General features: G+C 40.3%; 3 protein-coding genes across 11 annotated transcripts in view; 2 read left to right on the forward strand and 1 right to left on the reverse strand.

Moving 5' to 3' along the window:
- Positions 1–532: 532 nt before the first annotated feature.
- Positions 533–10816, forward strand: dnai4 (dynein axonemal intermediate chain 4). Its single transcript, XM_072684228.1, has 17 exons — positions 533–651; positions 1325–1493; positions 2241–2422; positions 2584–2696; positions 2829–2985; positions 3428–3571; positions 3663–3838; positions 3939–4124; positions 4249–4391; positions 4580–4666; positions 4785–4936; positions 5235–5392; positions 6308–6426; positions 6530–6628; positions 6714–6940; positions 8135–8288; positions 8390–10816. The coding sequence occupies exons 1-17, from the start codon at positions 602–604 to the stop codon at positions 8438–8440; spliced, it is 2367 nt and encodes a 788-aa protein (XP_072540329.1). The 5' UTR covers positions 533–601; the 3' UTR covers positions 8441–10816.
- Positions 10817–11489: 673 nt separating this feature from the next.
- Positions 11490–14303, forward strand: insl5a (insulin-like 5a). Its single transcript, XM_072683011.1, has 2 exons — positions 11490–11820; positions 14156–14303. Exons 1-2 carry the CDS (start codon positions 11634–11636, stop codon positions 14299–14301), a joined length of 333 nt encoding a protein of 110 aa, XP_072539112.1. The 5' UTR covers positions 11490–11633; the 3' UTR covers positions 14302–14303.
- A 1438-nt stretch (positions 14304–15741) lies between these two features.
- The window catches only part of sgip1a (SH3GL interacting endocytic adaptor 1a), a 66683-nt gene continuing 55993 nt past the window's right edge, over positions 15742–26431 (reverse strand). For 7 of the 9 annotated variants that reach the window (XM_072684233.1, XM_072684230.1, XM_072684234.1 and 4 more), the window contains 8 exons: positions 25466–25525; positions 24482–24593; positions 22753–22908; positions 22123–22255; positions 21789–21991; positions 20371–20435; positions 20063–20227; positions 15742–18276 (listed from right to left, as the gene is read on the reverse strand). In XM_072684233.1, the coding sequence (XP_072540334.1) occupies positions 18254–18276; positions 20063–20227; positions 20371–20435; positions 21789–21991; positions 22123–22255; positions 22753–22908; positions 24482–24593; positions 25466–25525 (917 nt within the window). In that variant the 3' untranslated portion in view covers positions 15742–18253. The remainder of the gene's footprint in view (positions 18277–20062; positions 20228–20370; positions 20436–21788; positions 21992–22122; positions 22256–22752; positions 22909–24481; positions 24594–25465; positions 25526–26431) is intronic. The other 2 variants (XM_072684238.1, XM_072684236.1) reach the window with 1 other exon arrangement.

Here is a 26431-nt window from a genome sequence, read left to right on the forward strand (position 1 = left end):
TATTTTCATATGTATGTATTTATCCACGGTACAGCTCCCTTTATAAGTTACTCTGGATAAGAGCGCATGCTAAATTACTAAGCATAAAATAAATAAAATATAAATGTTTTGGAAAAGTAGCTAGCTATATGCTTCGGCTTGCATAAACAAACGTTTACGCGTATTAAAAACAACTACGGTGACAAATCCGGGTCCAGGAAGTAAAAATCCACCCCAGGACCGTCCCGGGATTTTTCTCCGAACAAAAAGTCGGAGTGGATTTTTACTTTCTGGACTTGGATTTGCAACCTGCAGCTAGTACTGTATCGTTGCATCAAATGTTTTCTAAATATTTAAAAATAAAAATGTTTCTGTTTCTAAAATATATTGGTGTTGGTCATTGTGAGATCATTCCTATCAAACTATTATTATTATTAGTTTTTGATGGAGAAACGCTGGACCTTTAACCACCGAAGTGGAGGTGGGAGGTGGGTGAGGGGGAGGGGGAGGGGGGTTGCTTGTTACCATGGTTACAGTAAACAGTGTCAGAGCAGGTGTGAGTGACAGCAGCGTTTCCTGTCTTGTTCAGTTTAGTACTGTTTGGTTTTCATTGATATGAGATATGTCGAACACCACGCCGAAGCAAACCAGACCCACCTTAAAAGTACCCACGTAAGTTACTGCGCTATCATAACATTCTTGTTAAGATTTACGAACATTAGCCGCAAGCTAGCGGTTAGCTAGCACCAATATCAGTCATTAATAAGCAGCCACAGATCTCAGGGCTCTTCTCAATATTCTTGACTTGCACTGTATGTTCAAATGTTTGTGGACACCCTTTTAAAGAATGCATGCAGCTACTTTAAATTGCACATTTGCTGACACACACACAACTTGTCTGCCCCTTGTATCTAGAGAATTGGAGCAGATACACTCGAACCTATTGGTACTATGCCTAATGCCAGGCGTGGGATAGAGGGGTGTAAAGCCCCCAGCATGTGAACTGGGGTTCTCTGGAATGATGGACGGTGCCCCTATCCAATACTTTGGAGTTGGGGATTAGGTGGGATGGACATATTTCAGCATCCTGACCTCACTAGCACAGCTAAATGCAATCAAATCCTCACTGCAATGCTCCAACATCTAGTAGAAAGACATCCCTGGACAGTAGAGACAGTTACTCCAACAAAAACAGGATACAACTCTTTTTAATACCCTTGATTTCAGAAGAAAGTGAATGAGCAGGTGTCCAAATACATTTGTCCATATAGTGTAGTTTCCTGAGTGCCATTTAACTATGGGTTAGTCGTTTTCCTGTGTGGTCAAGTATCTCTCTTCCTCTCAGGTCTTCAGGGAGGATGAATCAGTCTGCATCTGGAATACATAAGCCAAATCTGAGCGCCGCACATACAAGAAGTGTCAATGCGTCTGTGAGCCGAAAGAGCTTCAGTTTAGCAGGAGATAGTAAAGTCCTGGATAAGAGCTCCACTCAAACCCCAAAACACATTGTACAGGTAACAACCCTTTATCAGTGCTGGATGTTATTGTTAGGACTCACAGTAACAGTAATATGGTTAATGAAAGTCATTCCCTAATGTTGCCACTTTATGCTAAAAGAGTGCTGGTAACACTTTACCGAAGGGCAGTGTTTACAAAGCTACATGACACCTAAACAAACTTTCACAACTGACAATAACTATGGAAACAACAATAAGAGCTTATTCCAACATGAACCAGTTCTCATAAAAGCTTTTTTTTGTTTGTTTATTTGAGGTACTTTTACCTTAGTAACTGTTTTGACAACAAATTTAAATAATAATATAGTATAAAATAATTGTAATTTATATTATAGGTTTAGTTTGGTTGTAATGAAAGGCTTATAAAGGTGTCAGGCAGCTTTATGGATGCTTCTGCTCAGGAAAATGCTTAGAGAATGTCAAACCTGACTTCTTGTTTTAATGTCTTATATGTTTAATATATATTTCTACTCAAAGTCAGTTTCTGGATACCATGTATGAATTATATATATGAGTTTTTAAAGAACATGGAAACAGGCCTTGATATTTAATGAGAAAGTGTGCTCAATCTGAGATGGATATAGTGGGTTCATTGCTAAATAAATATCACAGTGTGTAATATCATGGTATGCCACTGTAGACCATATATTGCCCAACACTAAATTTACCGCAGTGACTGCGCTGTATTAACCCAGCCACTACTGAACATGCCCTGACATCTATTATTCCTATCCTTCTTTTTAGGTTTTGGATGAAACAGGGAAGGACGTCACTCCTCAGCCTCTGTATCAACCAGAACCAGGAACAGTCCAAATCAAACAGAACAAAATCTTTGCACCCCATGACACATCAGCAGGGACCATCTCAGACTTTTTATCCACAGCTTTCCAAACCACCAATGCAAGCTTTGCGGCACCCTTCACAAGGTATTGTTTTAAAGAAAGCAAGAGAACAACGTTAAATAATTTAACCTGACAGGTATATTTTCCTTTTGTGCAAATCCCTCAGTGTTCACGTCCTTTTTGTCAGTGTTGAATATGTTGAGGGAAGTGCTATGTGGATGAGGACAGACGTTCTGTCATTTTAGGTCGTTTCTTGGCAGCAGCTCTGTGTCTAGATCCAGCCAATCTACGACAGAATCAATGACTGATGAAATTGAGGATCCGTCTTCGAAAAGAGACACCGTAATTGGTCTTTCAGGTTTGCACCTGTTTCTCGAACTGTTAAGATTTTCAGTTCAAAACATGTTTTTTTTACTTTTTTAAAAACCATACTAATCGTAGTGCATTCGAATGCCCTTTTCATATGAATTATTGTGTTTGTTTCATTAAGACGTCCAGGATCAGAAAGAGGAGGTGAAGGAACAGATTAGGGAGCACATGCTCGACAGCGTGGTGGATTGCTACCTCACTGAGATAGAGACCATCTGGCTGCTGGACATACCTGCGGTGTCTGTGTCCGTAGACTCAGATGAAGCCGAAGTAGTGAAGTATGAGCTCATAAAATCCTTCACTGTATTTTTTAAGATACAGATTATTGCAGAAACAGGAAAAGATTGGGCCATCAATTTGTTCTTGGGAAAGGTCTTAAGAGAGTCTAAGCATGTTTTACATGATATGTTTTTAAACCACAGAATTGTTCACAGGTATATATTATTTTATAGGTATTATAACAATGGATCCCATTGGCCTCAGAAATGTAACAAACATCAAATAAGAAATCATTGGTCAATGTCAGAATCTTGAAACTACATAAGTGCTGACCCAGAATTGCAATATTGTTTTTTTTCACAGGTTTTATTTCTGGCAAACATCGTGGATGAGTTTGCAATAAATTATGGTTTACCGCTTATCCCTTCATTTGACCATTTAGCTTTTTACAGAAATAGCTGTAATTGTCATATCTAAAGTATTTCCTTTTTGTGCCTGAAGGGAGAGGAATGTTGCTTATACAGAACTTTGCAAAAGCAGACTGGGCAATGATAAATATGCTGAACGCTCAATGCAGACATTTAACGGAGCACCTAAAGCTAAGGAGATCCAAACTGACAGCATTACCATGGTGGATAAAGGCAAGTTACAATGGCTATTGACTTTTCAGCTTTTATATTTGAAACCAGAAAGATCTGTGTGAAATGTAAGTACTTTTAAAATGATCTGCAGATAGCACAGCCACCATTTGGGACATGTATGACTCGTATGCGAGTGGCAATGTGGCCCAAGTGCCAGGCAATTATTCAGATGGAGGAAGGCCCAGTATTCAAGGGGTCTCCCGCAGTCAACGCATAAATTCATCCAGAGTTCTAGACAGAACCATGTCGGGAGTTCATGCCACCAGCATAGGTAAACATGACACTGTTCACTTGATAGCTAACCTGATAAACTTAAGGATTGCTCCTAGTACCCAGAAATCTACTGATATCCGCCCACCATCTGCATTTAGCCAGTACCACCGGCTCCAGAATAGAGATGATGCCCTTTGTGGTTGAAGTGGAAGACAAGCTTGACCCAGAGCTGATCCTGCAGGCTGAAAAATTCCAGCAGGATCTGGTGGTTATGGAGAGGACAGTTCTGGAGAACATCTACCAGCCCAAACTCGCTGCCTACAGATTACTTCCAGTACTGACAGGTAATGATCAGGGCAAGATGCATAGGTCAAAATACATTGATGCATTTTGAGGATGCATTTTGATCATGGTGGTGACTCAGCTACATCAGATTTGGAATGTTATGTTCAATTCATTTCGGTGTAGATCCAGATATTCTGAGAGAGGCTGAGAAAGGGGATCTGGAGGAAAGCTCTCTAAGCCCAGCTCTGAGGCACCTCTGGGCCTTCAGCTGTGAGCTCACCATGGGTCGCAGTGTCAGCTGCATGGTCTGGAACAAGACAAATCCAGTAATTACACTTCACCTCATACATTGTTTGCACTGTTCTTGGTCTTTCCATTCCTGTAAAGCTACCCATTTTTATTATGAGCGATATAAAACATCATAATCTGTATATCTACGAAAGGCCAGTGGATAAATATAGTATTTGACTAAGCCAATATGATGCACATCTGTTTGTCTTATGTTCTGCTGTAGGACCTTCTGGCTGTGGGATATGGACAGTTTGACTTCAAAGATCAGAAATCTGGACTTGTCTGCTGCTGGTCTCTGAAGAACCCTACAGTATGATTTACATCCGGTTAAAGTGGTGGAAATATCTGAACTTATCAGAATCTCAAATTGTAACTATAAATTAGCAATGTAACTCTTCTGTGTGTGTGTGTGTATATCTTTGTTACAGTGGCCTGAGCGGATCTTTCACTGCGACAATGCTGTCACAGCATTGGATTTCTCAGCCAATAATGCCAGTCAGTTGGCAGTGGGCATGCATGATGGCAGCATCGCTGTCTACAATGTTCAGTGCAGTGAGAAAACACCAATCATCGACAGCAGGTGGCACTATGAGCTCTTTTGTCATTTTCTTGATCTAGAGTGAAAACGACACTGTGGTGGTTAAAATGGACTTTGGCAGTGTATTATTATGGTACACATATCAAAAACCTGTGTATACTCTCTATACTTCCACATGGATTTAAAGCACACAGTGCTTTAGCCAAAAGTATTTCCTGTTTCCCATGAACGCCTATGCCTTTGGACTCAACTAGTATGTTTACTGTTACAGCCTGGATTCCAAATATAAGGAATAACTTGGATGAACCTAGTATTGACCTTTTTCTGTACTATTTTGCAGTCATTGTGCCCACAAACACATGGGACCAGTGTGGCAGGTGAAGTGGATAAATTACGAGCGGGGACTATCAGGAGAAAGTAAAGGAGAGACGCTGATCTCTGTGGCTGCAGATGGAAGGGTCTGCAAGTGGCTATTCCACAAATGCCTTGACTGTGTTGGTAATGTGTTTTTTTTGTGACCATTTATAATAGCCACAGGCCAAGATTCTCTGTGTAGTAGAGGTCCCTATGTAGGATTAATATCATAGATTTCTTCAGTTCAAGAAATTACTTTTTTTTAAGATGTTCAGGAGGAACATTACTCAGGAGGAGCCCTTACTACGCCTTAGGAAGTCAGTAATTGATCACTGACTTGCTGCTTGTTACTAATCTAATAAACAGTATGTACATTTTCTCACTTTATTATAATTAATAAGTGTGATGTAATATGTAAATATTGGTAAAGTTTCAGAACAGACCATACACATAGTGATTTTTGTGCATCACTGTGAAATGTGCAGGGCAGGGATGGTGGTGGGAACAGCACAAATTAGGCTAGCACAAGCTTTGATAGTTTGGACGATGCCTTCAGCTAATGATTATTTGGCAGAACACTGTAAGAGAGAGGGGAGAACTTGGAGGGTTTTTTGAGCTGGAGTTCAAGTGGCTTCTGCTTTGTGGTTGGAAGGCAGTCTCTCCTCTGACATGTGGAGGAATGATTGATAGATGACAGGGTTAAAAGGTAGGTGACAGGGTGGTGGGTTAAGGAGATTAGGTAGAGGGGGCTTCAGTTATTTCTTAACTCCACTTGTTTTATACCAGCAAACCAGCATGTGGCAAACAGGCGGATGAGCAGTTTGTCATCAGTTAAACATCACAGGAGTATATTTTGTACTAATGTCTATTTATTTTAACCCGTATTGAACCAGGAGGTCCCTTATTAAGGATCTACTCTCTTTTTCAAGGGTGACCTGGCTAAGACAGCACACCATTTACAGTTTACAAAATAGACTCAAAATTCAATGCTCATGTCATGCTTGATAGCAGCTTACTTTAGCTGTGTATGCCTCTTATGTGTGCCTCTATTTGATTTAGATCTGATGAAGCTGAAGAGGATGAGGAATGACAAGAAACAGTTGGGAGAGAGAGACAGGAAACGCGAGGCTCTGATCTCTCGTCAGGCACCTGGGCTGTGTTTCGATTTTCACCGTAACGTTAGCAGCTTCGCTCTGCATCACACACTTAAACTAAATTTGCAGTTAAATGAAGCACCATCTGAACAAACTGTCACTGTTGTTCCATCTTTTTCTTCATCAGAATTCAAATATCTACTTGACTGGAACAGAAGAGGGCCATATTCACAAGTGCTCCTGTTCATACAACGAGCAGTTCCTGGACACTTACACGGCGCACAAAGTAGGCTTAATTCAAGTTGTGCCTCAGCAGTTACTATACTTGTTTCTTATTGTAATTCTATATGCACTCATTCTCAATTTTTTAGGGTCCCATCTACAAGGTCACATGGTCACCTTTCTGTCCAGATGTCTTCCTAAGCTGTTCAGCTGACTGGACCATTCAGCTTTGGAGGCAGGATCTTTTCACACCTGTGCTGGGCTTTACTTCCACACAGAAGGCTGTCCATGATGTGATGTGGTCCCCACGGTGGGCCACTGTGTTTGGGGCAGTAAATGAGGGAAGATTGGAAATCTGGAACTTGGGAGCCAGCATGTAAGGAGCTGGGAGCTTTCTCTATTTATTTACTTGTGCACGCAGCTCTTTAATTTACCTTTAATTAAAAATGTTAGCAGCTCTTCCTGGTCATATCCTAGGCACAATTGGTGATGTCACATATATCATCACATATTTTGTTGGTTTAAAAATGGTTGCCCCACTATTCAGCTCTGAGGTGAAGTATATTATTTGCTTATATATAGACTAAAGTAGGTCATACTGTCAAAGGCCCTGTTAAGATGCGTTCTGGATAAGCCGATCACAAGTGGCCAGCAGAACATACAGGTGTAACATCACTTAAACCACATTCAGAGGTGGTCAGAGATGCATATTCTTGTAGTGTGAACACCAAAGAGTCTTTATGTGATTCCAACAGCAAAGTACTAGTAACTGCCCCAGACAGTAAATACAAAATAACAGCATCCACAAGAATTAGGTGAGCATAAATGGATAAGGATGACACTCATGTCTGATATTGTTGTTATTACTGGTATTATTAGTAGAATTATATTGGTATATTTATGTGCGTCATGCCCTTCCTCTGTGGAAATAATGTGAGAAATCCGATCAGAAGTGATCACAGGAGACGCATTTAAAATGCCAGCTGTGAGCAGGGCCACATCGATTTGTCTATGTGAAACCAACAAAAAGATCTGGATGCATTTTTGGGTGTGTATATACTATGATTTGATTTGATTATTTGAGATTTGTTACAGTCTAAATCCAGTGTTTGTTAGCCTAGCATGTGTTTAATGTCATGCAAAATCTTGTATCTCTAAAATGGCAACTTTACCGGAGAAGCAAAAGAAGCAATTTTGTTTCAGTTGTTCATTTTGGACTGTTTATTTTCCAATTGCAATATTAAAATTATTTTAAATTGGAAAATGGCAAAAATGGAGATATAAAGTTTTTGTGACAGCAACAATATCCTTCGTGAACTAAGGAAGCAACCTTTAAATAGTAGACATGTTTTGGCTGATCAAATGACTTCATTGGCTTATGCCAATTTGTGAATTTCTTGATATGTTTCATGGTCTGTGTGACACTTAAAAAAATCTAGTTTATTAAACTGGATTAAAACCTACTGTAAATGTGTAGAATAGAGTCCCCCAGTGTCTGTGGTCCTTACGCACATGCTCAGTACAATGCGTTGGTTATCTATTCCTGCATCCTGTGCTTTTCCTCTTGCAGTCTGGATCCAACTATTGTAAGTATGGCCAGTCCGGGGGTGAAGCTGACCTCTCTGCTGTTCGCCAGTGAGACAGACTGTGTCCTGGTTGGAGACAGTAAGGGCCAGGTCAGCATCTACAAGCTGGAGAACCTTGCAGTGGAAGCAGGCACGCAGGTTAGGTTTGACAAGCACACTTTTTCATTCTGCACATCTGATCAACTTTTATATGTTTCTCTGTTACTGACATGCATCCTCCTCTCCTCTCCTCTTGGCAGGTAAACATATTGGAGGACATCATTAGGTCCACGCTGGCCAGCCAGCTGTGAGAAAGAGCTGGGATGGGTGCTGGCTGGGGATCAGGCTGTTGGGCTGTCTGCTATACTCCATCATCCTTGTGACAGTAATGTTTGTTATCCATCAGACTCAGGGACTCCATTTCAGAATAACAATGAGATTATACTCGACTGGCCACGTCTGGAAGAACATTTCGTTTTCTTGTAGGAGTAGGATAAACGTATTTCCAAAAGAGGTCCACCTGCCAAATACAGTTCTTGCTGACGGCAGAATAAAGTTGCCAATATGCCTGAACCAAAATACGTCACTGGGAACGTCTATAACTTTTAAAATAGCTCATTAACTTTTCTTATGGTTGCTTTTGTAATTGTGACTCTGTACATCCCCACAATGGAGCTAACATCTAAACTGAAGTGTAGAAATGTAGCCCAGTCCACTCAACACAAGGAGGGTGAATTTGACGCCCGTTGTACTAGTAGTGATGTGTGGAGAACGTGCTGTCTACCCACCCAGAGAGTGAGCACAGCCAATTCTGCTATCTCAGGCTCTGGCTGCTGATGGCAAGCACCAGGATTCAAACTGGCAGGCCATAGATCAGAGTGTCAGTGCCCTAGTCCTAGTCAGTGCCACTCAAAACCCTAGTCAAGAACACTCCTGAAGAGATATCATTGGCATATCTGGCTTACCATTGTCAGAGTCTGCAATGTAAAGACGCCTTTATACATTTACATACAGAATTGTTACTTAAAGATGCAAACCACTGGAAACAGAACTGAAATGTCAGATTACACTGAGAAAATAAAACCAAAGATTGGACAGATGAAACCAAGATTTGCTAAAGTATGGAGAAAGAAAGGGTTCATGATCTAAAGCATACCTCATCATCTGTCAGACATGGCGGAGGCACTGGTATGGCATGAGCATGTATGGTTGCCAGTGGAACTATTGATGATATGACTGCCGTTAGGAGTAGCAGACGAGTGTATAGGGCTACACTTTCTGCTCAGATTCATTCAAATGCTGCAAAACTGATCACAGCACTTCACAGTACAGATCTATGGACCTCTCTATCACCAAAAATAATGATATAGTATTAAAAAAAAGAATCCCTCTATTTATGATTGTTAGTTTGTTCATTTTTGAGCCTGTGAAAATGGAGAAAGTGTAAAAAAATGTTTAATGCAATATTTCTGTTTAGTACCTAACTCTGTACACTGTACACTAATGTGTAGCAGCTGGATATTCTGTTCTCTTTGGTGGGTAACTACAAAAGTACCTTGACATGCCAACAGGATGATGCCATATTACTCATTAAACAGTGGGCTTAGGGGCTGAAGTTCAGGTGATGTCATTCACAACACAAAAAAGTATCTTGTCAAGTGAGATCATCTTAGAATAATATAAGGTCATTATTAGTCATACAATTATTCAACATATTTCTAGCCATTTTAACTTCAATGATTTTAAAGTGAAATTATTCCCAATATAGTAGGTTAAATACGCTAATAAGGTGCTAAGTTAATAAATAATCTTCTAATACCCTTAAAGCTGTCTCAAACTGAGAAATGTTACATGTATAGGCCAGATACACAAGCCAGGATATATATTTTTGGAAGAACACAATCACCAGATTGCACAGAGCACAGAGGACTTGTGTTGGGAAAGATCCAGCCACTATAGGAGGTGTATGGACAGTAGTGGTGAATGTGTGAGAAACAATTAATTTTTAGGAAAATGTGGTAAAACCATGACAAAGCAGTGAGAGGGGGTCATCAAGGACCTGCAATGTACGGATACTCTTAGCTGTCCATTATTTTTCAACAATCATAGCAAAACTGCTTAAACAACTATTTATATGGACAGCTGACCCATTTTTGACTAACTATATAGTAATAAGATCAAAAATCTTGAACTATCGTTCAGCATTTTTTGGAAAAAGACCTGCCAGTTGCTAGAGCCGTATGATCTCTACATGACATGGCTTTTATGGCAGCAACACACTGAAAGTTAATGGAGAGGCTATGAAAGTCTGATTACCAGAACCTCAGACTACAACCCATCCATGCCATCAACACCCCATCACACCTCTGCAAATGGCTGTCATTATGGGAACTGTTATAATCCATGACCTGTCTGAGAGGTCCTTAATCTGAGTCCTTTAGTGCAAATCAAACAGTTTAGTGCTGAAGAGTAAAGTCAGAGTCTTTGAGCAAATACAGTCTGCAGCTTTACAAGAACAGCAGTTCTGGGAGTAAATGGACACTAGATGTACTTTTGCTTATGTTTGGCATATGGTCTATCCAGTGTATTGCTTTTCTATGTAACACATCCCTGTCTTACTTCAATCTCACTGACTTTGCCATGCCCCAGATCTTGTGGAATAGCTTTAACTGTGTTTATTTACAAAATGTGTGTGAATAAAGATGGCTTATGGCACTGTTTTCATACTAGTTTGACCGTAAACAGCATTTTTCCATATTCCTTACTCTCGTAACTGCATAGTTTAGCACATAACTGACATATAGTATCTTACTAGTCAGCAAATTATACAGTTACTGAGTAAAAGATCTGCAGTTTAAGGATTTAAGCAGTGCACTTCCTTAATGTTGCTCCTAACTTTTCAATGGGGTTTTGACATCATGCAAAGAATTATATCGCTCTGTGCTTTTTGTTGGGGCCATATTAACCATCTCGAGGGAGCCGATGTTCTGACAGAAAAGCCATAATGGGTCATATTATTGTGATCATGATCATTTGCACTCTTTATTTGTAGTTCAGCTGCTTTTAGAAAACATAATTTGTTGGTCAGATCAGCAGATATTGGATGTCTATTTTGTTGGGAGGGGAGCTGTGCTGCTCCACGTTTGACTTGATTAGCTTTGCATTATAGAGAATATCACTGCAATCAAACCATTATACTGGAGCGGTCAGGAGACAAGGCCCTGTCCCAAAAGGATGTAATCTGATTCGAGATTGGGGCAGTAAAGCACTTTACTACCTGTCGAGAATGCCTTTTTTCGAGACACACATCCTGTCATTAGAGATAACTGGCAGTATAAATTGGTTTGGCCGAAAGGGACTCTGTGTGCAGGGTGGAGCTTGAACAGGAGGTGTATATATAGGGAGCACACCTTAGAGCATCTTTCAGACACCAAGCTCCAGCCTTCAAGACTGCATTACAGGAAAAAACACGAGAGGGAAAGGAAGGAAACTGAGGGATCCACCATGAAAGCACTGCGTTCTCCGTTACCTCTGTTGCCCTTGATGCTGCTATGGGCTGTCTGTAGTGTATCACAGGCGCAGATGGACGCCAAAGTGGTCAAGCTCTGTGGCCGGGAGTTCATCCGGGCTGTGGTCTACACCTGCGGAGGGTCCAGGTGGAGGAGGCTGCTGACTCCAGAGAACATGGGAGGTAAGTCATGCCACTGTGAGGACAATATGAATGGTAATACTGTTTTACTGTTCTTCACAGGCTGAACAAGCAAGACATTTCCATTGCTGTTATTTCTACATACCCTGTAGCAAGCTAAGTAATGGGAGGTCCGCTTGGGGCTTGAATGAGTTGACACCCATTGTGGCTTAACTTAACAACACTTAACAGCTTAATAATGACAAATCAAATGTTGACAATTTCCTCTTAAATTTAGATGTCTGATGCTTCTGTGGTTTCTGGATAAATATACAATCCATGGCACATCCAAAACCAGTGGCAGTAGTTTTGTACAGATACAGGCGGTCATACAGACACTGGTCACTTGATGGACCACTTTTATCTGTATAAGGCCAAAGGCCAAGTCAACACCCAAAACCCTGGATTTAACCCAGATACAAATCCGATCACTCAAACCAGTTCAGAAGGTTTGTCCCTAATTTAGTCCCTCCAAGACGAATTTGATGACCAAACACCTCCCAATACAGTCAAAACATCATTAATAATTGCACAGAACTGGATAATTTCCACATTCTGTCCCACACAGCGATCGGATTTCAGTCTGACTAGCCGGAGAAGCATTCGACTACTGTGTAGATTTCACTAAGTGTAAATCCATGTGACTAAAATCTTATCAGGATACAATCCAGATACTAGTCACATGATGTGACCAGGTGTAAACGGGGTCACAGTGGCAGAAACCACAAAAGCAAGCCTGTTGAATTCAAACCCCTTTTACTTGTGAGCTACATAATCCTCACAGGTAGGTTCAGTATCGCTGATATACTATTGCCAGCGTACACAACATCAGTGAAAGATCACTGATCCGTCAACTGCTTCAACTGCCACATCCCAACCTTTCTTCGAATGTGTTTTACTGTACCTCACTGATTGAATCCCTTCCAGTAAATGAGACAGATGTTATAGTCACAGCTCTGAGCAGATCCTGCAGCGAGTTGTGATTCATCTGCTCTTGATGGATCCTGATGACAGGAACAGAACCCAGGCCTGAACAATTAGACAGAGTTATTACTAAAGGCAGACCTGCTTCATCCTGGAGAGCAGTGCATGCTGCTAATATGCATTACTAATAGATACATCTCGCTGTGTTGCTGGACTGTCTCTGTACTATAATTAAATAATCTTTCGAGACAACTCTGGAGTCTGGACCTTGAAAATGATGTTTTAAACTCTCCTAATGGTGTAATAGATTTACCCATTTATGCATTTTACCGCACAGTGGATTGAGTGGTTGGACGATGCTTACCAGCTTATGTTTTCTGTTGATCAGTCAGGTTATTACAAATACATTATATGGACAAAAGTGTTTGGACACCTGTTCTTTCATTGTTTCTTCTGAAACCAAAATGTATTAAAAAGAGTTTATCCTGGTTTTATTGGAGTAACTGCCTCTACTGTCCAGGGAGGGATTTCTACTAGATTGTGTAGCATTGCTGTGGATTTGACTGCATTCAATGACAAGAGCCTTAGTGATCTCAGGAGGTTGGATGATCACCACCACCACCACCACCTCATCCAAACTCCTCAACTCATCCCAGAAGTATTGGATGGAGCACCAGCCATCATTCCAGAGAACACAGTTGCACTGCTCCACAGCTCAATGCTGAGGCTTTATACCCCTCTAGCCCACACCTGGCATTAGGCAGCATGGTGCTAACAGATTCATGTTTATCTGCTCCAGAGAGTCCTATTCTATTGGCAGTACTTCTCTACAGTGACTAGACAAGTTGTGCAACTTAAGTGCAACCTAAATTATAATGCATTCATTGGAAGGGGTGTCCATGACATTTGGGCCTACAGTGTATAATCAATAGAGAAAGCCTGAGGTGGAGCCAGCAGGGGGTCAGGAGGGGTTTTAGTGAGAGATGGGTTGGAGCCTCTCGCTCACCTCAGTCCTTCTGCTGGTTTTAGTTGAATAATCAAATGTAGTTATTAATGTTAATATTATAACCTGTTATCATGAGTCTTAATTAAATGTCTGACCTATTAAGCTATTAGTTGTAGTTCAGTACATCATCCAGTATCTGGTGGATTTGAACATACTGGTTAGTGTTTGTCTGCATGTTATACTGGCATTGTTTCACTGGCAAATGCACACTCTGCTAAGATGCTAAGATGGACAGAGACCCGATTTTCCCTTTGCTTTGGTGCCTTTCGCACAGTACTGTATACGCGGTCACTGAGCACTGTTTGCACTGGAACTAGTATGTTGCTAGTAGACAGTAGAACTCATTATACAGGGTTCAGTCAAAGAGCCTAGCGTGTCTGACGTCGGTATCCGTGTTGTGTTTTACAGAGTTTCCTATTGGAGAGCAGAACAGCCCTCCGGACCTGAGTGAGAGCGAAGGATTAGACCTGTTTGCACGAGATCTAAACTCCCTGAGGAACAACCCGTGCTGCCAGACGGGCTGCCGAAAGAGTGACCTCTCCTTCCTGTGCTGAGGGGCGGACACACTTATTAGGCACTCGGCGGTGTAGGTGGAATCCTCTGGCCTTTACTCAAGATCTGCTTGCTCTTTCTGCTCATGGCACCAAAGATAATTGGCAAATCAAGGCTAATCGATGACTGCCTGTCAAATAAGTGTTAAGGGCATGTAAACAAGCACTGTAAAGCCGAAGTCGCCTTGTTCAAATAATAAGTGTAATATTTTATGAGCTGCTTGTGGAGCAAAATGTTTTCAAACATTTTAGGACTGTTGAAAACTCACTAAAAGTTTTGATTGTATATTGTGCAGGTTTTGTCTAATAAATATTGCTGCATAACCACGGGCCCCTATGGTGTATTTAATGCGATTCATACTGGATGATAGCTTACATGCTATATCAAGACTCAAATGACTTCTGCCAGCAGTGATGCAAAAATGTGATATAGTGGTAATACAATAGTGTCAGTGTAGGTTATGCACACCAAATATATGTATACAGCATTTCCTGGTAGACCAATTAAAGCTAAAGTATTTAATTGATTTAAATTTCTATGCTCATAACAGTTGTTTTTGTATAGCTGCATATCTTTTGTCAGAATAAGTGAAATATATACAGTATATAACAAATAATAGTATTATTTCTTATGCACTTTAAACTCATCACCACATACTGACTAACAGGCTGAGAACCAGAGTCGTTGCTCTGGTTCACTTTCATGTAACACAGCTAAATTGTTGAGTGTAAATATATTTATGAATATATATTATACTTGTAATACAAAAAGCAATATATATATATATATATATAAGCTAAATATCAGTAATGATATGTGAAAGATGTGGGCACATTACAACAATGAGGTCTTGACAGACAAAACCTAAATAGGAAAAAAAGGCGTCCCAGGTGGCGCAACCATCTAACTGTCTACTATCTGGAAATCCTATTTACCTACACTAAATTAGAGTTAGACACTACATTATGACACTTTGATATTTATAGACATGACTTAAGGCTGTTTTGTGCATACAATGATCAGCCATAACATTAGTACCACCTGCCTGATGTTGAATAGTTCCCCTTGTGAGCCACAGATCTGACCATTTAAGGCATGGACTCCACAACACCTCTGAAGGTGTACTGTGTTTTCTGGCACCAAGATGCATCCTATCAATGAGCATTAGGCGCCCATGATCTTGTTTCCTTTCTTGAACCACTTTTGGTAGGTGCGGAACACTGCATACCCCAGCTTTTTTTTTAATAACACATCGCCTTCAGGAACTGACTGTCTGCCTCCTGCCTAATATATCCACCCCTTGACAGACACCACTGTAAATGTATTAATGTTTTGGCTGATCTGTATAGTTAGATTAGATTCCAGAAAATTTATTTACAGTGTTTAAGTAAAGAAAAGTCATGATTGTGGAAAAGTACTAAAGAGGAAAACAGATTCGTACATTCCGCTTACATCTTTTATTGGTGTGGAAAGAGCAAAGTATCTCAGTTCATCGTTAACATTGTCTGTACAAACACAGCTTGCATGTGTTGCTGGGCAGAAATGGTGAGGAGTTTAAAATGATCTAACAACAGAAAGTCACCCACACCCACACATGCACACTGTCTCAGCCACACACTTTCACACGCCCGCATATACACACACACACACACACACACACACACACTGCACTTATAGTACCTGACTGACATACAACAATGCATCTCGCCTCTGGAGCAGATCCTGGGTAACACTTTACTTTGGACTGTAAGGACAGATCGATCAGCTGCTACAACTGCATTCATGGACTTTTTTGTGTAGTGAATGGGTTCTGTTTAAAGTCTGGAATCTATTTACTTCAGTGCAATTCAGAAATTAATGCAGGAGGTTGCGCGATGCGATGTTAATGTCCAGTGCACTGCTTTTGCACCATGTACAGTAGAGCAATGTACAGTAGATAGGAATGGGGAAACCAACCTTAGCTTCACCAAGCACCAGCCCTCTCTTTAAACTGGCAAAAACACTCGCTTCAGTCGCTGACGCATCGGAGAAGTTCAACAGTAGCACAGTGGTATTTTTTTTTCTTTCACAAGAAACAATATCCTTTTCACTTTATTCATATTTTAGAACATTTAAAAAATATGCAGCTTATTCTCTCTTAGAGGACAGTTCTGGAGATACACATACACACACACATACAGACACACAAATACAAAAAAAAATTAACAAAAAAACAAAAAAAAAAAAACAAAGAAAAGAAAAAGAAAAAGCGATTTGGTCATCCTAACCACTCCCCAAACCTCGTCCTTGTCATCTCACAGAGACATACCATTTGCAAAATAAATCCATGAACTCAAGCGCCAGGGCGGTTTGGATAGGGGTTCATGCTCCAGACATTGAATAGAATGAGAGAGGTATGATACAACAATATTGGCATGAACAAAAAAACTAAACAAAACAAAAACCCAAAAGTGTTTAAAACGTTCGAAAGCTGACGATCCGTGTTTCAACTAATAGTGCAGATATACACAACACTGCTTTCAGAAAGCATGACGCACCCGGGTAGATACAATATTTATCCATGTTTTTTAGTTGTTTTTTGTTTACACCCCATCCCCATACACCCCCACCCATATACAGCTCAAATCCTCTGTTGCACTTGACTTTAAAAAATTATATCTGAAATAAATTTAAAAATTATACCTCAGCATTATACTGTACACAGCTTACCCAACTACACAAATACCAAAAAAAAAATCCAAATATTTATAACTTCAAGGGTCCTAAACTGTGATACCATTCAAAGTCTATTCATATACAGAGTCACAGAGTTTTTTCGTTTCTTTTTTTTGTACAACAAATCATCATGAATAAATAAAAATAGAATGATGTACTCAGAAGTCTAACACTGCTGTCTTGGGAACAACAGAAAGGCTATTCAACAATACGAGGAATACACCAAACGCCCTTCAAGATATATATTATCCATTTAAAATTACATTTTAAACAGCTCTTTTTTTTCTCAAGGGAAAAACCTTTTTTGATACAATTGCAAGCAAGACGTATTTAAGCTGTGGCTGCCCAAAAAATCTAAATCAAACAAACAAACAAACAAACAAACAAACAAAAAAACCCCCAACAAAGTCCAGGTGAGGAGCAGAAACATGAAAACCCAAAAACCCCACCTTCACATTTACATACGGCTCAAATCTGCTGTTTACAATTCGTTTCCGGTCACTATGTTCACTATGTTTACCTGATTCAACTACATTCCAACGAGTACACTAACCTGCATGAAGAATCATGAATGAGATGTTTGGTCTCGCAGTATATCTCCCCCTTGTAGTAAAAAGAGATATACCCCGGCAGCGGCAGGGGACTCAATCCAGAACAACAAAAACACATACAACGACTCCTATCCAGCCCCGGGATTAATGGGTCAACATTTGGCAACAGGCATACGATCCTGGATGGAATACTTCCCTGTTAACAGAAAGCGTTTGACTGGTCATGGACTTACAGATACCAGCGGACTTTTGTTTCACTCAAGGTCACTCAAAGTCCCTGAGCTCCTTATCCTGGTCAAAATGCGCTGCCTTGCTGATTAGAGTCAACACTGATTGGTCTGGACCACATTTAGACAGACACAGAGTATTCAGGCAGCCACAGCCTGTGGGTAGAACAACGAGACATTAGACAGACAAGAGGCTAACCTTAAGGGAAAACCCATGCTGTCTAACAGCAGCAATACAGTTTTTTGAAATGTTAACAGTTTACAAATACAAGAAGTACACCCTAAAACGGTCCACGATTTCTATATGCAACTTATACAATACTGCTGGAGTGTGGGCTCTGCCTGTCTCAGACATCTATAAAGGGATCCTCCAAAAGGGGTCAGGCAGGGGCTGGAGTGTTTCGAGTAATTTTCACTTAGTCCATACAGACACACTCTCTTGCGCAGGGCTGTAGTGCTGATTAGTTGTCCGCCATGTATTTTCCTAGAAAAATAAAAAGAAGGAAAACTGTAAAACAAACATTCTGGCTAAAATCATTCTGTTGTAGATTTACTGTAGAATGTCCTGACCTTCTAATCCCAGACTAGATTATTTGAATATACCAGTGTTTAGGTTTTTGTGTCTGTTCGTGTAAATAATTAAGTACGCAGAAGATGAACTGATCTTATCTACGTTGTAGATAAAACATTCTTTTTAACCTTTTAAGACAGATGCAAAAGTTTGGCCACCCCAACAGATTTAACAACAGATTTATCTTTTACAGAGGTCTCAGATCTTAAGTAGCTTGTTAGTAGAGTGGTTTGCTCTCAATGATTGCCAGGTGATGCAAACTTTAAAGCTCCCAACAATCAGCAACAATAGACTCTTCTAAGCAGTCTGAAAATTCAACTAACTGATGTCCACAAAGTGCACTACAAAATTCAGCATCAGAACATCTAAACACGCCTGATGCATTTTGGATAAAATATAGAACTTTTTGGCCACAATCAGCTAAATGTTTCACTTAGTCCATAAAGGAGGATGTTTTAAAAGACTGTCAGTCTTCAGGTTGAATTAATCATGCTTTGGGTGTCCAAACTTTTGATTTGAGCCTTTTTCATTGTTGTTATTTTAAAATTGTAAAAGAAAAAACTAATACATTGTTTTTGCATGCCACTGTATTTAATGCATCACAGGCACCTACAGCCGCCACTATTATAATGCTTTCCAGGTTCTAACACACATTGAAATCATTAGCATGAGGATTACGTTTGCTAGTGGAGAGACTATGCAGAGCAAAGTGAAATGGTGCAATACAATATCATAAGAATGGGCACATGTCACGCTTTACTTGATCCCTGCTACATAACATGGACATAACCAGGCCATAAAAGTTGCCTTGCGCTGTTGTATGCTCAGCAATATAACAGCAGCATTACAATTACAACTGTTACAAACGTTATAATGCTGTAATTTAACCCTGACATCTATCATAACATATATATGACACGGACATTTCAATGTTATGTTGCGAAGCACCGGTAGTGTTGCCAAATGGGCATCACTTTGTATGTCAGCTCCAAGGCCCTATCTATACCAACCCGCTGTTGTGTACGTTATGTGGATCTTCAGTCCCCAAATGACCTTTTATGGCAGTGGTTATGTCTGAACTCACTCTGTACAGTGCACTATGTTTGGAGTTTGCTGTTTTAACATAGTGTCTGAAAGCATAGTGTGCCATCATAACTCCAAAGTGTAGCGCAATAGGAAGTGTACAAACAATGTGCTCCAATGGTAATGTACAACACATAATGTACGTAATGTAGTTTGGTTTGGAGATTCATGCGCAAGTCGTCTGAGGAAGACAGCGAGTCAAATCACATAATGCTACCATGGCAACAATTCCCTGGATGGACTGTGACTGCGACGGCAGAGTGCTGAACAAACCTGCGTCACGTTAGTGCATAATATTTGAAACGGTTTGCTTGACACTTGAATTATGTAAATGATCTAAAATAGTGTTTTATATCATGCAGATAAATATGAACCTATTGGCACCATCATGCCTAATGCCAGGTCTAAAAGGGGTAAAGATCGGCCCCCCCAGGATTGAGCTGTGGGGCAGTAGAACAGTGTTCTCTGGAATACTTCTGTGAGGAGTTGGGGAGTCAGGGATGAGGTGGTGTGTGAAGTATCGTGAAGGCAATTACAGTAAGAGAAGCTGTGGTGCAGCCCCAACAGTGCGTGTCCTTTTTATACTGCATGTCCTTTAGGCTGCTTTCGTCCTCACCTGCAGCAAATCTTTTCTTGATGAGGGAGAATCGGTATCCAGGGCCAACCAGCTCAATGTCGCAGCCAGACAGGGTGCTGCCTTCGCTGGTGAACTGCACTGCCAAAGGGGCCGGCTTACTGGGGCCATCCGTCAGCTGGAACCGTGCCAGCAGAGAGCCGACACCTGGAGCCAGAGGGAGGAGAGGAGGAGGAAGCAGGGAAGTGGAGAAGAGATGAGAAAGGCATGTTACTGGGAGTTTTCTAGGGAACAATGATATAATTCAAAGAAAGTAATTCAAATGGAACGTTTCTGAGCATGCATTTTACCTCCGTTCTCAGACTTTTGAGAGATATCTGGAATCTTCCACAGGATTCTCTGCTGCTCTGCATTCCTGTGTGGATCAAAGGAAGAAAACATCATTTCTCAGAATCACCACTCCTCCTCATTCCGCTTTTGCGCTTTCTCCTCCACTCTCAAACAGCTTCCCTCACCGCCTCAAAAAGCTAGGCATACTTTAGTTTTTCCATATTGTTTCCTCAATAAATCTGTATTATCTTCTCTGGATCAGTGGGGTGCAAAAATATTGTTCAAACCAGTGTTCTCTTTCCACAAATTGTTTGTTGATAATTTTTAACATTCTTATTATCTGACTGGAAGCAACAAATCAAAGGCCATAACTTTTCTTTGTATAAAACCATGGCTGAATTGGCCTGAGGCATAAAAGCAGTAAATGAAAATGAATGGCAGAAACAAAAATACAACAAAAAAGGCCACCAAACAACTGTCCTGGAATATAAGCATTCATTTGACATCTCTGAAATCAGCTAATAGCTATATTTTCCCCATGAAGCGGTGTAGCCCACTCACCACCTTATTCCAAAATGTTTTTGAATTAACATGTCTCACATCACTTCATTCACTGCGTCAAAGATTTAATTGTCGCGTACAAGGTTTTTGTTCTCAAGATACAGATTTATTTGGCAATCCCAAACTATAACTAGCTCTATAAATATTACTCAGTATGTTTGTTTGTATTACATGCCATAATGCCATTTAGCAATCTAACATGTCTATGAATTTTTAAACTGAGATTTTGTTATTAACAATGATCACATTTAATAACGGACTACAAGTCAAAATTATTAAGTGAAGCAATAAATGACTCACAATCAGTAAAATATCCTCAGAGTTTGAATGTAGACATGTTCTGAATGCAAACACCACAGCCTGGTCTAATTATATTATATCAGGTCAACATACAGCCTATGTTTTTTTTTATTATTATTCTAACTGGTGTAGGGAAACTGAATATCCGGAATCAGAAATACTTTATTGATCCCAGGAGGGAAATTGCAGTTGTTACAGTTGCAACCATTTGTGTAAGAATAAACACTTTGTAAAATAAACACTATATAAAATAAAAAACAAACAAAAAAAAAACAAAAGTACAAAGAGAACAAAAATGGAGAAAACTTGAAATATGTACATATAAATAAATTATATGAAATTATATGGCATAGTGGTAATAACTTTGTTAACAAATATGGATTTTACAGGAAATTATTTCACCCAAATTATTGCACACACATTAAACTGAAGTTCAGTACTATGATCATATTGGTGTCGTAACAGAAGAACAGAAATGTTTAAATACTGGTTCTGCTCGGAACAAATAGGTTCTTATTCCGTTTCTGATTCCTTTATGAACAACAATGTGAAGATTGAAGATTTCTAGTAGTCTCACCAGGCAGCTGGGGGGAGCACAGCCTGAAGTTTGCTGACACCTCCATCCACAGGGATGAGGAACTGGACATTATTAAGGGCCACTGGTGTGGTCATTGCATTGCCATTGTATTTGTAGTCTATCCTCAGGTCAGTGCTGGTGGGCTCACACCTCCAGTTCACAGCCAAGTTTAAGGGAGTAGACTGAGGACCCTGTGCTGATACCTGGTACACACATGCACACAAGCACAAGTAGAGACATGCAGCACATAAGTAGCCATTAGAGCTTCATCACAGTAATAATGGTCATCGCAAAGGTTTCAAGTCCAATCTAAGCTTAGTCTGCAGATTCTTACCTGATATTTCAGCATGTCTACATTGTAGTATGTGGCCTGAGGCTTCTGTTCAGCCACCTTCTTTAAGTGGGCCATGAGGTTCGTCATATTTACCCAGAACTCTTTCGCATTGGGGTTGGACTGCGTGGTGTCGCTGTGGAAGTAACAGCAGAACAATGAAACAAAGCATAGAGCAATCACATGTGAGGTATGGGGGTAAACCCATGGTCAAATTAATACAGATCATCCTTGTTCAGGACTAGCCTATAAACAAGCGCTCCTTCCAAATAAATTGCAGGCAATGAGGGTGATGAGCTCACCAATGATAAGTCATATGTGAGTCACCATCAGCTGACTGTAAGCTAGGGCAGAGTTGTGGGGCTGGGTTGAGGAGAAAGGCTGGATCTGAAGTTGCTATCTAAAGTGTGCTTCTCTAGTTCTGCACAGCTCCAGCGTAACATGAGGAGAAGCAAACTTTAGATACCAGACATGTCTCTGTCCTCACCAAACTCCTGCTGTAAGATAAATTATGAATGGCAAATGTTCCATGATTATTGCTTTGGGTGAGCAAAGTAATGGTGGAACACACCTGAACCTGTGTGAGAAGGAGCACAGTAATTGTGTGTGAATAGTGTTAGAAGTGTCATTTACCAGCACAGTAACTGGGGGTTAGGGAGGACGTGCTCCAGACGACTGTAGTTGGTTATGCTGAAGGTTAGCACTGCAGGTGAGGGGTTATTGGCAAAATGCCTGGTGATTCCAGCCGGGAAAGATAAGACCATCTCCCCTGTGATCTTCACCACACACCTTAAAGATGGATAGTGGGGTTAGACTTATAACCCTATGCACTATTAACTGCAGATACAACATATCACATATACTACCCGTCAAGAGTACAGGACAATTGTCCTGTTGTTACCCTCCTCTTAAGTAAGAAAAATAATATTGGAAACTACTGTAAAACAGTGTTTCAGACATTAGTCAGTATGTTTGTAACCAGGTAGCTTCTTGAGGCATTACACTTTTCATATGAGGCATTAAACTGTTCTCATATCTGGTGTAAGCTTTGATGAATGCTATACAACAAAGATGTAATATGTATGTTGGTTTGGCATTATACTCCAAGAAGTCACTAATTCTGCCACAAATACCTACATCTGTGGTGCTGTTTTCCTCACATTAATTACAATTATTTTGTCACACTAAATTGTTCAGAATTTAAATTAAAAGTAAGGAAAGGAAAATGTTATCCAACGCTACGTCCAGAACAGAAGAAAAATAAAAAAGTCTCAATCTAGAAAGTTGTTACTAAGCAATTTCAAAGCTCCAGCAAAGCACAATGAGAGCCATTTTCTTGAAATAGAGAGAAAAACTGGAGCAGAGGCGAATCCGACCAGAAATAGCCAGCCAACCATTCAGTAAGTCAAAAAGAACCCAGATTAACACAGAAGGCACCGCGGGTCTTACTAGCCTTAGGTAATGTCAGCATTCATGATTTCACAATTAGAAAGAGATTTAATTTAATAGAAAGGAAAAAAAATGGTTTCCATGGGACAGCAGCAGGGCAAAAACCTCAGCTACCTAGGATGAACATAAAGGCTTGCCTCATATTTGCCATAATGAAACACCTTAATGACCCTCAATGTTCTTTGGACTGGCAGGTTGAAAGTGGAACTGAAGGATGGGGTCCTGTTACATCTGGCCTAACACCAACACAGCATCCCAGTAGTCAACTATGGTGGTGGTAGTGTAATGGCATGGAGGATGCTTGGCTGCTTCAGGGCCTGGGCAACTTGCCATAACTGAAGGATACATAAATCTGTTTAGGAATTTCTGATCCAAAACTCAATTGGGTTACAGGGCAAGACAACAACCTGAAGCACAAGAGCAAGCCTTTAAATGGCTCGAAAGAATTTTTGTAAGGTTTTGGAGTCACCAATATAAACCCAATGGAGATGCTGAAACCCTCCAATATAGCTCCATTAAAGCTACCCTGCAAAGAAAGGTTGGCCACAATTTTTCCACAACGATGTGAAGGACTAGTCACAGGTTGAAGGTAGCATTTGGCTGCAGCTGCTACTGCTAAGGGTGGTACTATCACATGAGGTAATCACCTTTTCATCTAGACAATATCAGCATGTAGCAAAATCTTTTTCTGTAAATGAATTAATCATTAGTTTTAAAATATCTATATTTTCTACTATATACTATAGTTTCTCTGTGTTCTCCTTGTCTTATATTACATTTTATATGAGGATCTGGAACCATTTAGTGTGACAAACACATAGTGTGAAACATTTTTTCATAGCACTGTAATTAATCCATATCTATTTAACTACATTTCTATTCTCATTTATCTATTAGTGTGAGCCAGACATACTTGCTGGGATCAGTTCCCTTAAAGTAAGCGTTGACCGTTTCAGTGAAAGCTGCAGCCACTGGGAGCGTGTCCTGGGCCCCCATGGTCAGAGGACTGGGTCCACGTGAGCACCCTGGAACACACATACGACACACACAGCCCGCATTCACTACGAGTTCATGGAGCCCTGAAGTCAGAAGACTCTACAACCCTAGAATACGGTCTAGAGACATTCTTGACCATTTAGATACATTGTAGAGCATTAACTTTTGCAAAAAAAAAACTTAAAGTTAAGTGAAAAAAAAATAGATAAAGAAAAAAACGATACAAAAAAAGGAGGAAACGAAGCAAATGGTCAGACACACAGTAAATGTGCAACAGTCGACAGCAGACAAAACAGAGATCTCTGGTTCGCTACAGCTAGAAGCAAAAGTCTCTAAACCCAGCAATATTGGGTTTACATTGGGTTACATTGAAATAAGGCATCGAGCTTCACTGTTTAAGTGAAGAATTCCCTATTTAATGCCACCAGTACCATCTCGATATTTTTTCCACACACATTCAACATAAAATTAGTAGTATTAATGTAGCAAGTGCAATCTACAAAATCAACAAAGGAGTCAACGTGAAATGAATATACAAAGAAGAAAGAACAAAAGAAATAAAGAAACAGATAAAAGTCAACGTCAAACACATGCGTCTGATGTTGAACTGTTGTGTCATGATCAGAAACCAAAAAGATCAGAAAGAAAAACAAAATAAAAAAACAAGAAAAACTTTAGTGGCGGATGTGAAAATGATGAATCCAGAAAAAAAGGCCAGGCTGCAGTGTTACATGAGCAAATGAGCGAGATGACGCGGAGAAGAGGAGGCCAAAGCATGAGCGGAAGTTAATGTGGGTGGAGGAGTTGATGGAGGGAGGGGGAGAGCGGTTGAGAAAAGGGCGGGACAGATGAGACTTGAGTGTGTACACGCTACATCCTTAGGCCAGAAGGCCTGACTTACCTTCAAAGGTTAAATAAAACTTGCCTCTGTCAAACCATACGAGGGAGGGCTGGTCTGTCTCTGTGTTGGGGAGGGGGGGAGGAGGGCAGAAAGGTGGGGAAGGGGGGCGTGAGGAAGGGGGGGGGAAGGGGGGAGAGAAGGACAGTAGCGTGAGTCACACACACGTGTATTATATATCACAGTGTGGGGCCGGGGGCTTAGGTCAAAGGGCAAAGTGGTGCTCAGCGTTCACTTTAGATAGGGGAAATACTGTTACTTTTGAAGGATTGACACGCTACATAAATTGACGCCTAAATCTGGGGTGGGAGGGTCATGGTTCAGTACAGTTTTGGTAATGTGCTGAACTCTGGCCTTGGCCAACTGGACACCTTTGCTTTTGGGTAAAACTAACTATTCGCCCACAAGTGCGGTCATGATTGAAATTAGAATGCTACATAACACTGAGTTTGTGTGTGTACACCATGACCTTTCAAAGGTATAGCAAATAAATATATAAATAAATATAAATATATATATATATATATATATATATATATATATATAAATTAATACCACATTCTAAATCTGGGTACAGTCATATTCAAATGTTTGGACACCCCTGGTCAAATGACATGTTTTGTTAATTTTGTAAGTAATAATAAGTGAACACATTTAATTTAACCAGAAGTGCCCAAACTTTTGCATATGACGATATGTATTTTGACAGAAATACAGTTGCTCGTAGAGTATCTCACCAGGTTAAACAAGACTGTTGCTAACATTCTGTAAAGGTCTTCGAAACTCGCAGCAGTCACTACAAACAGAATGTAGGCCGGGGTCTAGCAGGTTGGTTATTACCCTGCTCCATCTTAAGTAGTAACACTGGTAAATAACTACTGAACTCAACCAGTGAATCAGTAGATTTATGTGTTCGAGCACCAAAGAAAAAACACCAAACTGCACTGGACTAAAGCCCTCTATGGCTGG

The sequence above is a fragment of the Salminus brasiliensis genome, chromosome 7, assembly GCF_030463535.1.
Source record: "Salminus brasiliensis chromosome 7, fSalBra1.hap2, whole genome shotgun sequence".
NCBI lineage: Eukaryota > Metazoa > Chordata > Actinopteri > Characiformes > Bryconidae > Salminus > Salminus brasiliensis.